This window comes from Biomphalaria glabrata, chromosome 3 (assembly GCF_947242115.1).
Source record: "Biomphalaria glabrata chromosome 3, xgBioGlab47.1, whole genome shotgun sequence".
Lineage (NCBI taxonomy): Eukaryota > Metazoa > Mollusca > Gastropoda > Planorbidae > Biomphalaria > Biomphalaria glabrata.
The window spans coordinates 220,362-236,385 of NC_074713.1; the positions used below are offsets into that span (position 1 = coordinate 220,362).

Consider the following 16,024-nt stretch of genomic DNA (forward strand, 5'->3'; position numbering starts at 1 on the left):
AAGTCAAATTTAATGACGTGATATTTTTTTTTTACACAGCTTTGCGTCTGCAATGGCGATGTTTCTCAAACTGTTATCCCTAAAGTGCCCCCTATTTCCATGAAGGCCCCTGTACAGAAGAAATATTCCGTGTTTCTCTTGAATTATACTTGATCACGTTCAACTCATATTCATTTTTTTAATTGAAGGAATGTTTGTTGCTTAAAGACTTATATATTACAGAGAGCACCTGGTTGCATGCGGCTTCAGAAGGATGCAGCTCGAGGTCGCTCACAAAGGCGGCGGGATACACATTTGAGACCAAAAGAAAATCCGATGCCGAGGACAGACGCAGACGGCGAAAAGAAAATCTTAATCGACCACCGGCGGACAATCGTTATGCTTGCCTCATTGTGGCAAAATATGTAGGTCACAGCTTGGGCTGCGTGGCTACGGGAAATACTGCATTCCTCATTAATCTTCGGACTCGAAGAAAAGACTTATTATTATAGATTACAGACGTGTTTACTTAGACTTAGGTCCTCCCGTATCGTGTGTTTGCATTAGGCGGTAATCTCTCCACAGAGATCTTTCATAGACGACTTTCACTGACTCCTCCTAGCTGATGGCCACAAATTTTAGGACTAATAAGAAGGTGCGAGGCCATTTTAGACGCGGAGAGCCTTGTTTTTTTGTCCTCTACCTGTAAACTTGTGAGATAAATTTACAAATGTAGGACCAATCTCATTACACTTTTAAAGTAAAGAAATGTAATTATATTATTTGAATATTTGCTGTCGATGTAAGCTCATTACATCTATATGCTGGAAAGCGTGGTCGAGAGGATAAGTGCGCTTGAACTTGGCTTGTCTTGGCTACGTAGAAGGGGGCTCGAGGTTCGACACCCGACTCGGGCAGAGTTGCGTTTACTGAGCACGGAAAACCAACTCCTAGATACCCCCTCCCCCCACTGGTTCACAAATGAGATTGGACCAAAGCGCTCAGAGCATGCTATAAGCATGAAAGTAGCGCTATAAAAAAGCTATAATAATAGTTTTAGGGTTAATCTATTACCTAACCATCTGTAAGCAGGCTAAAAGAAGACTATGTTCTGAAGTATGTTATTAATGTATTTGTATAGCATAAATAAATTAAGATTCACATCTAGACTGACTAATGAATACGCGTTGGACGTAATTATCGTATAATTTGAAGGAGCGAGTCGAATTTGAATTCGAGCACCAGTGACAGGTAGCCAGGTGGTTTATGTCTGTCCGCCACCCATTCCGCTGTAAAGAAAGTGGTCCCGAGTTTTCAATCATATCATTATCACTCGTCCTGCAAGAGGTTTGTATATACAAAACGTACCTCAACTCACTCTGTCAGGTAAAAACTTGTACACGTTATTTCTCCCACTTCCCATAGTCAGATCAGCTTGAAACTATTCACAATTATTCGTTGTCGAAGACAATACATGAATCAATAAAAAAAAATTAACAAATTAATTTATTACTGTTTGTAATTAATTTTGTTGTATACTGAATAAGGAACATAAATCTTGCAGTATTGAGTAATTGGGCGTTTCTTTCTTTACATGTATATATGGTGTATATTTAGCAACAATGTTTGATCATTGTTAGGAGGAGAGACTGAGACAGACAGACAGACAGACAGACAGATAGATAGATAGATAGATAGATAGATAGATAGATAGATAGATAGATAGATAGATAGATAGATAGAGATGGATAAATAAATAGATAAATATATAGATAGATAGACAGACATACAGATAGATAGATAGATAGATAGATAGATAGATAGATAGATAGATAGAGGAAGATAGAGATACAGAGAGAGAGAAATATTAGACCAAAAAGAACTATTGTCCTTGTCAAGTGATTAAACAAATCTTGTCTGTTTATTAGTCGTAGTTTCATTCCCACAAAATTGCCAGAGGAATTATTTTGTCAATGTTATACTTTATCTTTATCTTTTTTTTTTATCTTATATATTTCAGACGTTACTTCAAAAAAGAAGATAATTACGTCCTACGCATTACTTCTGTTTTATTGATTTTGAAGCAATGTAAAAATTCCAACCCAAAATTTTAACAGAATAATTCCTAAATAAACCTTTAGTTCAGCTCAAAACAATCCTACAGAGCTACACTACTGGCGGACACAGACGCGAGTGTCTAATGGTCCAGACACTAATCTTCCAAATTGATTTTAAATATTTCAGAAAGTCCCAAAGGCGTTTCTAGGAAGTATTATAATGTGGGCTACATTCCGCCCAGATAATTGATAAAGACAGAATGATATTGTGAAAATGATTGTATTATATTATGTTTTATGCCATCATGGAAATGAATATTATATTTATGACTGGTTATATAATACAACTATTGAACGATTGTCGAACTTGTTATAAAATGTGAAGTTTCTTCTTCAATTTATTTCTTTAAGACTAAGACTAAGACTAAGACTGCTTTATTGATCCTTACGGAAATTAGTTATGATTACAAGGACTCTTTTCTCATATAAAGATAACTCATTCTTATAGATTTTTTTACTTCTATCGAGGCAAACATTGTTAGTGAGTTTATTCTCTTCGAAACTTTAGCTAATTTTTTAATTGCATCTTTAAATAGCGCTACTTTCATGCTTATAGCATGCTCAGAGCGCTATGGTCCAATCTCATTTGTGGACCAGTGGGGGGAGGGGGTATCTGGTAGAACGTTTTTCCACGTTGCCGTTAGGTCAGCGGTTCTCAACCTTTTATGCTCGGCGACCCCTTTTTACAATCCCCTACTCTGCCACGACCCTACCTCCCGCCCCCCCCCCTCCCGCAAACGCACAGCGCAATAGAAGAATAGACAAAACAATCCATTTTTTCGATGGTCTTAGGCGACCCCTGGCAAATCGTCATTCGACCCCCAAAGGGGTCGCGACCCACAGGTTGAGGTTTAGGTGCTTATTAAGCTGCGCTCCTAAGACAGAGAGTTCCGTGTAACGATACAGTCATCTCAGTAAACAACCATTGGAGCGGTGAGAGCTTCTCTGGGGGAGGTGTCCAGGCCTAACTCTAAAAGATGATAACAAAATAATTTGAAGAAGAAGCTTCACATTTTTACTTTCAGTTTGGAAAGTTTGACGAATCCATTCATATTAAACATTAAATATAGAGCTCGTTCATTTTAAACGAATTTTTGTTTTTACCAATTCAATTTATCAATTTCAGATTTGGTTCTGTGACGATTGATGACTTTGTGACGCGGATCTACGTGATGTGTTGGGTTTATGTGAGTGTCGTGTGGTATGTTGGATGGAATGTCGTTTGGTTTCTATGGTTCCTGATTCGAGCTATCCCCGCTGTCATCCCCCGTCTTCCTGAGGGAGGCTTGGGCTAGAATGTAATTATCTTCGAAATCTGAAGAAACATCCAAATCTTAGAAACAAATTTAACAAACAAACAAACAGCCGTATTTTGGGGTGAGAGCCAACCTTAGTATAAGTGTATGTGTGAGTGTGTACCTGTTTGCACGTGTGTGTGTTTGTGTGTGTCTGCGTGTACATCTGTGTGTCTCTGTTGTTTTTTTTTAATCTGTGGATGTGTATCTGAGGATGAGTATCTGCGTGTGTATCTGTGATTTGTTTTTTAAAAATATGTGTGTATATGTATCTGTGGATGTGTATCTGAGGATGAGTATCTGCGTGTGTATCTGTGATTTTTTTTTAAATGTGTGTGTATGTATCTGTGGATGTGTATCTGAGGATGAGTATCTGCGTTTGTATCTGTGATTTTTTAAAAAATGTGTGTGTATGTATCTGTGGATGTCTATCTGAGGATGAGTATCTGCGTGTGTATCTGTGATTTTTAAAAAAATATGTGTGTGTATGTATCTGTGGATGTGTATCTGAGGATGAGTATCTGCGTGTGTATCTGTGATTTTTTTTTAAATGTGTGTGTGTATGTATCTGTGGATGTGTATCTGTGGATGAGTATCTGTTTGCATCTGTGTTTTTTTTTTAAATATCTGTGTGTTTGGATGTGTATCTGTTATTGTTATTTAAGTGAATCTGTGGTGAATCTGTAGTGAATCTGTGGTGACTCTGTGTGCGTATCTTTGTGCTGCTATGATATTCTTTTAGTCAATCTGTTCCTACTCATCTTGTTTCAGCCCTACTACTGGTTACGCCTTAGACAAACTATTTTGTAGAAACAGATTTTACAATTTTATTTCCATTACGTTTCCTCTACATAGTTTTTGTACGCGTGTGCGTGAGTCTGTTTCCCACCCTGTGTGTGTGGATGATAACTTGTATGTGATTACGTGCGTTTGCTCAAGTGTGTGTCTGAATGTTTACTATTTTATTCAGAGAACCTTTTGCCGAAATTATATTCTTAAAGCTGTCTGCCATCTTGTGATATCATCTTTTAGACTTCTCAAATTTAATTAGTGCAGCATTCTGATTGGGTGGATTTATTCGTGTTAAATGATACAATCTTTCAGAATAAATTCAATTAGTAGGTTTTTAGGAGATCATAACTTATGCTAGACTCTGGTTTCAGCGGTTGAAAATATTCTGTGGATTTAGGTCGAGCGCTTTAATCAGCACCCGTAATTAGAGCAGCCTCTTCGTTGTCGCATAGAGAGGATTTGAACCATGACCGCAAGTACTTTTTGCTGTGCTGTGTTCTTTATGACCTCAGTCTCGTATTCGATTTGTGAGTAGCAGTGAACTGTTCTGAAATTTCAAGTACATTTTGTATTCTGCTGATGTGATGTAATGTTAGTGTCAAGGGGTTGGCAACTTGTGACACGCGGGCTGTATGTGGCGAGACTTTTTTTTTCCTTTCTTGAAGAGACATTCTACATTTATTTATTTATTTTTAATTTGAAAGATAGCTTGTTAAAGATACTATTTCTATTCATTAGCAGATACAGCAGTTCTCACTTGATAATTTGAGATACAACGCCTCTGTCTAGATATATAATAATGCAACGCCTCTGTCTTGACACACTATGATACAAAGTCTCCGCCTTGACACATTATGATACAACGCCTCTGTTTTGACACATTATGATACAAAGACTCTGTTTTGACACATTATGATACAAAGCCTCTGTTTTGACACATTATGATACAAAGTCTGTTTTGACACATTATGATACAAAGTCTGTTTTGACACATTATGATACAAAGCCTCTGTTTTGACACATTATGATACAAAGTTTGTTTTGACACATTATGATACAACGGCTCTGTCTTGATACATTATGATACAAAGTCTGTTTTGACACATTATGATACAAAGTCTGTTTTGACACATTATGATACAAAGACTCTGTTTTGACACATTATGATACAAAGCCTCTGTTTTGACACATTATGATACAAAGTCTGTTTTGACACATTATGATACAAAGTCTGTTTTGACACATTATGATACAAAGCCTCTGTTTTGACACATTATGATACAAAGTCTGTTTTGGCACATTATGATACAAAGCCTATGTCTTGACACATTATGATACGAAGTCTGTTTTGACACATTATGATACGAGGTCTGTTTTGACACATAATGATACGAAGTCTGTTTTGACACATTATGATACAACGGCTCTGTCTTCAATGAATGAATCGCCCCAACCCCCTCTTCCCGTCCTCTCAGTTATTCATATTTATTACTAGTCTTAAAGGTAAATGGTACTTACTAGATCTATCAGTCTTTACTATTGGTGACGTGTATATTATGTAACAGCTTCGATCAGTATAGGTCACGTTTTTAATTCTGTAAATCATGTATTTTTTAAAAAGTTGCACAATTTGAATTAACGGAAACTTTGAAAGGAAACAATTTAATTTTTGAAACAGACATATTCTATTTTATTGGCTATTTGGTGAAATGATTTAAAACAACAGAGGATTTCCTTGACTCTGTACTGAACGTTGACGTCAGTGGAAACAATGAAGTTTGGGAGGGCGGGGGGGGGGAGAATAAGTAGGTAGAGTCTTAGTTTTCCCTGACTCTATTGTTTTCCCCATCGTAGGTTTAAGGGAGTCAATGAAGCGTGCAGCTCCACTAGAGTACAGGACACCAGGTCCGCGGGAAGAATAGAGAGTCAAGTTTGCTTTCAGTCTATCGTGTGTGCACACCAGTGCCAGCGTCAATGCACCATTGAACCGACACTAAAACATTGGCTTGTTAAATATTCTGCCAAACTCAGCAGACTTACCGAAAATAAAAGACATTTTAGTTGGACTTAGAAACCAGAAACAAGTCTTCAAAGAAACTGGAACAAAAAAAAAAACTCGGGCGGATTCGATCGCTTCGTTCTTTATTACCCACTTAGAAGATATTATGTTTTGTCATTATTTGTTATTATTACCAAGATGTTGACACTGTTTCAATACAAGTTTGTTTGAAGTACACTAGAGTGATTGTCCAACGACAATTTGCAGTACAATTGAGATAAATCTTATATAAGCCTATCGCAACCGTGGGCAGTTTAGGCCAATCGCTCGTTGCCACGTGACAGGTCTGATGCCACGACCTTTGACATTTTCAGTACAACAGAAATAATAATAATAATCTTTATTATCCGTAAGGAAATTTGTCTTACAATTTGTGCATTACACCAAACAAAAAACATTATAACTATAAGAAACCAAAGTGTACATTCACACCAGACTCACTCTTAATTTACATGTGACAAAGTTTATACCAGATTGTTCTTATTTAATGATTTGATTGCCAGGGGAACAAAAGAGTGTTTGTGTCTGTTTGTCTTTGCTATCGGTGTCTTGTATCTCTTTTGTGATGGTAAAATCACAAAATCCTGACACAAAGGGTGATTCTTTATTTCGAAATATAACCCAACCTAGTCCAACAATAATCAGCTTACATAAAATTAGAATCGATGATTATCTAACTAAGGTTTGCAACAAATAAAATTAGAATCGATAATTATCTAACTAAAGCTTGCAGCCAAATAGAATTAGAATAGAAGACTGACTAACTTAAGTTTGCAATCAAGTAGAATTCTTTCTCATCTGTCTATCTAAGGTTAAGTTAAGTTTCCCCTTTCATACCTTGCGATCTACAGGGCAGATGATGTTAAGGTCATCTGTTTTTTAGGCCAACGGTTAACGAGCTGGTTGTCATGTGGCCAGCACAACGACCAACCTCGTTTACTTTTCCCCAACTAAGGTCAGGTACCCGTTAGAGTTGGGTGGACTCTAAAAAAGCCGAAATTCAAAATCCAAGTCTTCACAAAAGAATCGAACTCAGGAACCCAGGTTCAGAAGCCAACGCTAAACCGCTAAACCACCGCCTCCTTTATGTCCTTAAACTTTCTTCATAGGTGTGCTGAGACGGTTCGCTTAACCAAATCCCTCCACTCGTTCTGGTCAGTAGCTGTTCCTAGCAGAATATCAAGAGAGAGGCCGGTCCATCTATTCACGTTGTCCAGCCAGAGCCAGCTTATCTTTGGACGATTTGTTTCTTCATACGAAGTACAATTTGAAATCAAATAGAATTAGAAACAAAGCTGGACCTACTACATATTTGTAGTTCAGTAGTAGAATAGTAGAATCTGTAGAACAACGTAGATTTCCAGTAGAATTTATATTTATCTTTGTGCTCTAGTTATCTACAATACTGTATTGCTTCCAGCCTGCGCAGATTATTTTTTTAACGTTATATTTGGCTCTTATCTTATCTTCTTCTTGAAACTGTCAGGTAGAACTCTAGGCCAGCAAAAGTGAACAAGAGCTCCCTCTCACCGGCCTGAATGAGAACAGTGTACACTGTTCTGTCTGGCGGGTGGGCCAGACTTGTGGCAAGAGGCCGCGTACACTAAGACCCCGCCATTTTCCTTTTCTATACCAGGCTAACCGTGCGGGACACGCCATTTATTATGTAACGGTCCCTTGAGGAACAGCGCCTGGATTGTGACAAGGTTGTGGGAGCTTTTTTACAACTCCGCACAGTGCAATGAGGATGCTCTCGCACCCCCTTAGGCACCCCCACGGGAGTCTTGTTTTGCTACCCTTCAGCCTAATCGTTTCCCACGTTTCCTCTTACGATCGTTTAGATATAATACAGACGTTACTTCAAAAAAGAAGATGATTACGTCCTCCGCGTCATGCCTTTAGTCATGCATGTTAACCAATGACTTAAATTCTGCCAAGTCACTGGTTTTCCTGGCTAGCTCAGGCAACCCATGCCTGGCTCGCGCAGGTCACTCTTTACACTAAATGCAGTCCACAGTGGCACAGAAGTCTGAGACGCCTGTGAACAACAGATAGTCGTAGGTTTTATATCGGACTTCCTATCATCTATGGCTAAAAATATAGTTCGCAGCTGGGCTGCGTAGCCACGCAAAATACTGCATTCCTCATTAATCTTCGGACTCGAAGACAAGCCTTATTATATTTATCTTTGTACATGCTTTAATTTTATTTTGTCTGAATTGAGGACATTGTCTTTGTCCCCAGCTTACTTCAACTGCGAGAAAGGAATCTACGAGTCCATGTCTAATATTGTACAAGAATGTCAAAAGACGTCATATGCTCCAAACTTGAGAACCTTTCGAAAGACGAATGTTCAGATTTCCGGTCCAGCCCTTGCAGATATGATGGAGGTAAATTAAGACTCGAACCGTTTATATTTCTGTTACTAGATGGCGCTGTTAGATCTCTTTTTTTTCCCCCACTAAATTAATTGCATTTTTTATCAATATTATCCTTGTTTCCTTGTGGTATCAGTACAAATACTGATTTATCTAAACTATTGATTACATGGCCTTCAACAAAAGTGTCGTTAACCCTTAAAGTGCTGAGCTGTTTTACAATGAGTGCATAAAAATTGGAATAACAATTATGATGTTTAGAGGCTAAACTACCACACGCGTTTTAAGGGTTAAGGATTCAATGTACATCTATTTATCAAGTTCAGGTAATCCATAGATAAATGGAAACATTTATTCCTCCTCTACAATTAATTCAACGTTTTTTTCTAGTAAATTAAAGACTTTTTAAAATTTAACTAAAATTTGTATACAGACACATATTTGTTTTTCATAATGTTATCAAAGCTTATATGAGTCTGTGGACATTTCTGTTTGTTGTCTTTGTAGAAACTTATTTTTACCACCTTATATCCTTCGTACTTGTATTTGTTTAAATGCCATCTCTTTGTCTGATATTGACATTTCATAGTTCAAGATTTAGTTTCCGCACATAGGGCTGCAAGTTCTCTCCACGGAGATCTATGATGGACAGCCTCCAGAGCCTCTTCCCAGCTTATGCCCACAGATTTTAGACTTTGTAAGAAGGCGTTACGTCATGCTATTAGAGCATGGAATGGGTTGCTTGAGCCAGCCATGAAAACCAGAGACTAGGCAGAATTGAAGTCATTGGTTAACATGCATGACGCGTAGAACGTAGTCATCCTCTTTTTTAAAGTAACGTCTGTATTTTATACTATAAGATTTACGTGGATACCCTTGTTTTTGCGTTTCTCTTTTCGGCTTCCATGTCATGGCTGACTTTGGTAAACGTGTTACAGCTTTCATAAAGATTATTCCGGCGAATCCCAAACACCTTTCAATCACCACTTCACAGGTGGGGGGGGGGGGGGGTACGGCGAAATCTCATACACCTTTTAATCACTACTTCACAGGTGGGGGTCCGGCGAAATCTCATACACCTTTTAATCACCACTTCACACGTGGGGTCAGGCAGTTCTCATACACCTTTTAATCACCACTTCACAGGTGGGGGTACGGCGAAATCTCATACACCTTTTAATCACCACTTCATAGGTGGGGGTACGGCGAAATCTCATACACCTTTTAATCACCACTTCACAGGTGGGGTCCAGCAGTTCTCATACACCTTTTAATCACCACTTCACAGGTGGGGGTCCGGCAGTTCTCATACAGCTTTCAATCACCACTTCATAGGTGGGGGTCCGTCAGTTCTCATACACCTTTCAATCACCACTTCACAGGTGGGGGTACGGCGAAATCTCATACACCTTTTAATCACCACTTCACAGGTGGGGTCCGGCAGTTCTCATACACCTTTTAATCACCACTTCACAGGTAGGGTCCGGCAGTTCTCATACACCTTTTAATCACCACTTCACAGGTGAGGTACGGCAGTTCTCATACACCTTTCAATCACCACTTCACAGGTGGAGTCCGGCAGTTCTCATACACCTTTAAATCACCACTTCACAGGTGGGGTCCGGCAGTTCTCATACACCTTTCAATCACCACTTCACAGGTGGGGTCCGCCAGTTCTCATACACCTTTCAATCACCACTTCACAGGTGTTGTCCGGCAGTTCTCATACACCTTTTAATCACCACTTCACAGGTGGGGGTCCGGCAGTTCTCATACACCTTTCAATCACCACTTCACAGGTGGGGGGCGAATGCCCGTGCGGCAAAAGACGTTTCTGTTGGTGACACAATATCGGTATGTTATTTCTAGGATCTATCTCACCCATGGCTGCTGAGCCACATCTAAACCTTTTTTTTAATCTTAATGGATGACATCCACGTCTCTCGAGCGTAAGTTGCCGTTGGGGCAATGATCGCAGTGAGGTGGATCTTGGCCTCCATGGTCATTGATCTGTTTTTCCAGATAGGAATTTTTATTTTCTAGTTGATAAGCAACATAAAATGTCTAAAGCCCTGTGTCTCTTTTTTTTCTGTGGATAAGCTAAACTTCAATTTGCATAAATTAAAATCTATGTCACAAATGAGGTCGCTGCGTTTAAAGATTAAAGTAATTTTACACCAAAATATTCCATTCAGTTTTTGTCATTCTAGCGAGGATTTGTCTAGACACAGACTACACACTGAGTAGAGACTTTACTTGTCAAGGTGGAGGGAACTATGACACGTTTGAAAGGAACTTGGTGGATCTCGAGAGGAAGGATCAGAGAGGGTGGGGGGGGGGGGCGTTTAAATTACCACATCTCGTGAAACCAAACTCATAGCCATTATCTAAATGCGTTATGCTATTTTTTTTTAGAGTGTTTTTTTTGGGGGGGGGGGGGGCGGGAGGGGGGGGTGAGAAAGAAAGGAAATACATTATATTATACATTTTTTTTTTCAAAGCATTTTTTTTTCTTACAAGAACTTGTTGAAGTGAATATTGAGTTTGTAATTTGATAAGCAGCTCCTGACATTGAGATGTTTGCACTAGGTTTACAAATTGTAACAAACACACTCTGTTTGGTATGTAACTTTGTTGTTTTTTTTCTAACATCTGATACTAAATAGAAACTCAGGTTGAGAACTTGAGACACAACAGAAAAAGGAAAGAGGATTTATGGATTCAGTGGCGTAGCTAGGGTGGGGGGAGGAGGGGGGAGAATTTGAAAATCCCCCCGAGCCCCCACTTGAAAGGGGCCCCCCCAAATGAGTGTTTTTTTTACATTACAAATTAAATATTACGCAAAATGCAGGGGCCCCCAAAGAGGCCAAGCCCCCGAGCCCCCGAACGATAGAAAATTCCTAGCTACGCCCCTGTATGGATTATGTTTGTAAAATGTTTGACATGTTTCGGATGTTCCTTCAGAGTTGAAGATAGTTTACTTCCTAGTCCAAACCTCCCGCAGGACGACGGGGGATGGGGAGCGGGCAGGATTTGAGCCCTCGACCGTCGATAAATCCGAACGACAGTCCAGCGCGCAAACCGCACGACCAGGCAGCCATTATATACCAAGCAACCAACTGAATTTCGACGTTTTACCGAAGAACATAATGGTAGCCGTGCATTAAGACTTGGTGTTGTAACTATGCTTACAGTCAATATACATGTATTTATTAAGTTCAGCCAATCCATGGATAAATCAAAGCATTTCTTTCTCCTCTTGAAGTTGCCTATGACCTATCTCCGTGGAGAGAACTTGCTGCCCTATGTGAGGAAACTAAATCAGGGAAGTGTCAAGGTATAACAAAGAGATGACATTAAAACAAATTACAAGTAAGAAAGATATAAGGTGGTTAAAAAAAAGTTTCTATAAAGATAACAAAGAAAAAAATGTCCATAGACTCCATATAAGCTTAGATACCATTATTAATAAGGAAAGACATAATCATCTTCTTTTTTGAAGTAACATCTGTATTATAAAAGAAGACAAAGGCTTAGCCATCGGCACCAAAATCAGACTGATGCGCTCCCTGGTCATGGCCACATTTGTATATGCTTGTGAGTCTTGGACGCTGACTGCAGAGCTAGAGAGGAGGATCCTAGCAATGGAATTGAGATGCTACAGAAGGATCCTAGGTATCACATTTAAGGACTGCATCACAAACCAAGAGATTAGAGACAGGGTTACTACAGCCATTGGACCCCATGATGTAAAAAAAACGTAAGCTTAAAATCTATGGCCATATCACAAGATCTTCGGGGCTCGCAAAGACCTTCCTTCAGGGAACAGTACCAGAAAGAAGAGGCAGACAGAGAAAGCGATGGGAGGACAACATATAAGAACGGACGGGCCTGCCATTGAAAGAGGTTCTAACTAAGATAAAGGACAGAGAGGATTAATGAATAATTATTTGAAACAACATATTCAGGGGTCCAACTAGCTTCACAGTATACAATTAATTATTGTTTGCAGATAACTATCAGTTAAAACAAGCGATAGCCCATGACGTTGAAGAATGCTTATTATCAAACATCCCATTATCGATGGTGTTAAAGATTAAAAAAAAAATTACTCTTTCATGTTTTAACATGCACAGTGCTCTGTTGTCCAATCTATTTTGAGGAGATGTAGGGGAATGGGTTATCTAGGAGCAGGGGCGTAGCTAGGAATTCCCAATCATTTGGGGGGCCGGGAAAGCTTGACCTAAATGGGGCCCTCTGCATTTTGCGTAATATTTAATATTTAATGTAAAAAACACTCATTTGGGGGGGGGATTTTCAAATTATCCCCCCTCCTCCCCACCCAAGCTACGCCACTGTCTAGGAGAAAGTTGTTGAGCTGGTCAGAAAACACTACCACCTCGAGTCGAATCCCAATCAGAAAGCCCTCCTGAACATCGGGAATTAAACCCTAACCCCTTTGTTAGCCCAACTGTTTATACCACTCAGCCACACATTTCACCTCAATTTATCTTTAGTTTCCATTTCAGACCTTGCCATCTATAGGGCAAATTATGCAAAGGCCATTTGTTTCTGTGGCCCACGGTTAAAGAGGGTGTCATATGTGGACAGCACAAAGACCAACCGCCTTTACTTTTCCCCAACTAATGTCAGGTACCCATTAGAGCTGGGTGGACTCAGAGGCGCCCTAAAGATTCCGAAATTCAAAATACAAGTCTACACCGAGATTCGAGCCCAGGACCCCAGGTTCGGAAGCCAAGCGCTTTACCACTCAGTCAGCGTGCCTACAATTTATCTTTATCTGTCATGAAGTCTATTTGGCCATTTGGTTCAGTGGCGTAGCTAGGATTTTGGAGGCCTGGGGTGCCAGACCTCTTTAGTGGCCCTGCATTTTAACATTCGACATCAAGACATGAGATAATGGGGTAATATTGAATGTAAAAACACATTTCAGTCCAGTGGAGACCCGGGGGATTTTCACATTCGAACACCCCCTTCCCCCCCCCCCCCCATTCTAGCTACGCCACTGATTTGGTACCCTCCATTCCATTCTTACAGTGTCGTCCTCACAGTGTCATTCACTTCTAAAATGTGTCTTCCTGTACTCAAACTCTCTAAACCTCTTGTCCTTTTCTCTCCGTTTTCCCAATGAAGTAACTCTGTGTTCTCAACTTGTTTCAGAAGTATTGCTTGCTGTCGGACAAAATATTTCGCTGTGGCAAAGCGATGGTCGAGTTCATCCCCTGTCTGTCACATCATGGCGTCAGCTATGAAACTATGATCAACAAATCTCATTGGTTCTGCAGCGGCCTTGAACTCAAGAATGAATTTCGTGACATTTTTAAGGGGCTTCCGTTGGAAACACTAGACTATAAGAGCAACGTCTGCTACCGGTCAGCTCCGGCCAAGACGTACGAGTGTCTGCGTAGATATCTGGACACGGTGTCAAGGCACACTGGTCTAAGGGAGACAACAAGACGAATTCTGGCCTCATTGAGGTGCTCGTTCCGGACAATGATGAAAGTTTGTTCCCGGGACACGTCTCTCGTGCTGGTCTTACTGGAATATGATTGGTTGATTATTCCCCCTGCTCTGGGCTTCAACATATCAGATATTCTAATTACGTTATCTCAGATTTAAGTATACTGCAGAAATTACTTGAACAGAAATTACTTGGAGAGAAATTACTTCAAGAGAACTGCTTGAATCAACTAAAACTTTCTTATTTTGTACTGTAAATTCTCAAATACTAAACATAACGAGTGACTGAATTAGAAAAAAAAAAGGCATCTTATGGTATGAAAAACAACAACACTACAAAGGAACCATTCTGTCCAGCTTAATGTTCGTGCATTCCTTGATGTTGTCCACTCAGCTGTTAATCTTCATTGTTCCTGGTATTGTTTCTTGTAGGAATACAGGGCTAGATTTAAATGAGGCCGGGTGGAGGGGGGGGGGGTTACAGCCCCAGGGACTCTAAAAGATAGATGCATCAGCATATAAAGATAAAAATATATCCGAATTTCGATGGATTCAGAAACTTTTAAGTGTTTTTGTTGTTGTTGTTGTTGTTGTTGTTTGTGTGCAAAAAAGTCGGAATAAATAAATGTACGCGTGTTGCATGCTCGGAATAAGTAAATGCAAAATCCGGACTTACTGCAGTGTGTTTACCAAGGGCATTATTCTCCACAAACGAAATAATATACACTTTTAAAACTAAAATATACAATATAAAATATTCTTTTAATAGGAAAGTGAGATCGAATTGACAAAAACTCTATTTCATTCTTCTAAAATGTAACATTTTTTTAGATATAAGTATTTTCATTCATAAGTGGATCTTTATTACAGCTTTTGAAAAATTTTAGGGGTCTGCACAAAAATCCTGCCCCGGTGTCTCCACATACTTAAATCCAGCCCTGGGACCTCCACATACTTATATCCAGCCCTCCATATACTTAAATCCAGCCCTCCATATACTTAAATCCAGCCCTCCATATACTTAAATCCAGACCTCCACATACTTAAATCCAGCCCTCCATATACTTAAATCCAGCCCTCCATATACTTAAATCCAGACCTCCACATACTTAAATCCAGCCCTCCACATACTTAAATCCAGCCCTACATATACTTAAATCCAGCCCTGGGACCTTGACATACTTAAATCCAGCCCTCCATATACTTAAATCCAGCCCTGGGACCTCCATATACTTAAATCCAGCCCTGGGACCTCCACATACTTAAATCCAGCCCTCCATATACTTAAATCCAGCCCTGGGACCTCCACATACTTAAATCCAGCCCTCCATATACTTAAATCCAGCCCTCCACATACTTAAATCCAGCCCTGGGACCTCCACATACTTAAATCCAGCCCTCCATGTACTTAAATCCAGCCCTGGGACCTCCACATACTTAAATCCAGCCCTCCATATACTTAAATCCAGCCCTCCACATACTTAAATCCAGCCCTCCATATACTTAAAAATTAAAAATTTTAGGGGTCTGCACAAAAATTTTGCCACAGTGTCTCCACATACTTAAATCCAGCCCTGGGACCTCCACATACTTAAATCCAGCCGTGGGACCTCCACATAATTAAATCCAGCCCTCCATATACTTAAATCCAGCCCTCCATATACTTAAATCCAGCCCTCCACATACTTAAATCCAGCCCTCCATATGCTTAAATCCAGCCCACCACATACTTAAATCCAGCCCTGGGACCTCCACATACTTAAATCCAGCCCTCCACATACTTAAATCCAGCCCTCCGTATACTTAAATCCAGCCCTGGAACCTCCACATACTTAAATCCAGCCCTCCATATACTTAAAACATATTATTAGATATAAGTATTTTCATTCATAAGTGGATCTTTATTACAGCTTTTGAAAAATT

The 16,024-nt window shown here is 39.7% G+C and overlaps 1 protein-coding gene across 1 annotated transcript; it reads left to right on the plus strand.

Annotated features, from left to right (window-relative positions):
- The first annotated feature begins 4,314 nt into the window (after positions 1 to 4,314).
- Positions 4,315 to 15,018, plus strand: LOC129925186 (uncharacterized). The gene is made up of 3 exons (XM_056024015.1): positions 4,315 to 4,710; positions 8,487 to 8,632; positions 13,802 to 15,018. The coding sequence occupies exons 1-3, from the start codon at positions 4,650 to 4,652 to the stop codon at positions 14,258 to 14,260; spliced, it is 666 nt and encodes a 221-aa protein (XP_055879990.1). The 5' UTR covers positions 4,315 to 4,649; the 3' UTR covers positions 14,261 to 15,018.
- The last annotated feature ends 1,006 nt before the right edge of the window (positions 15,019 to 16,024 follow it).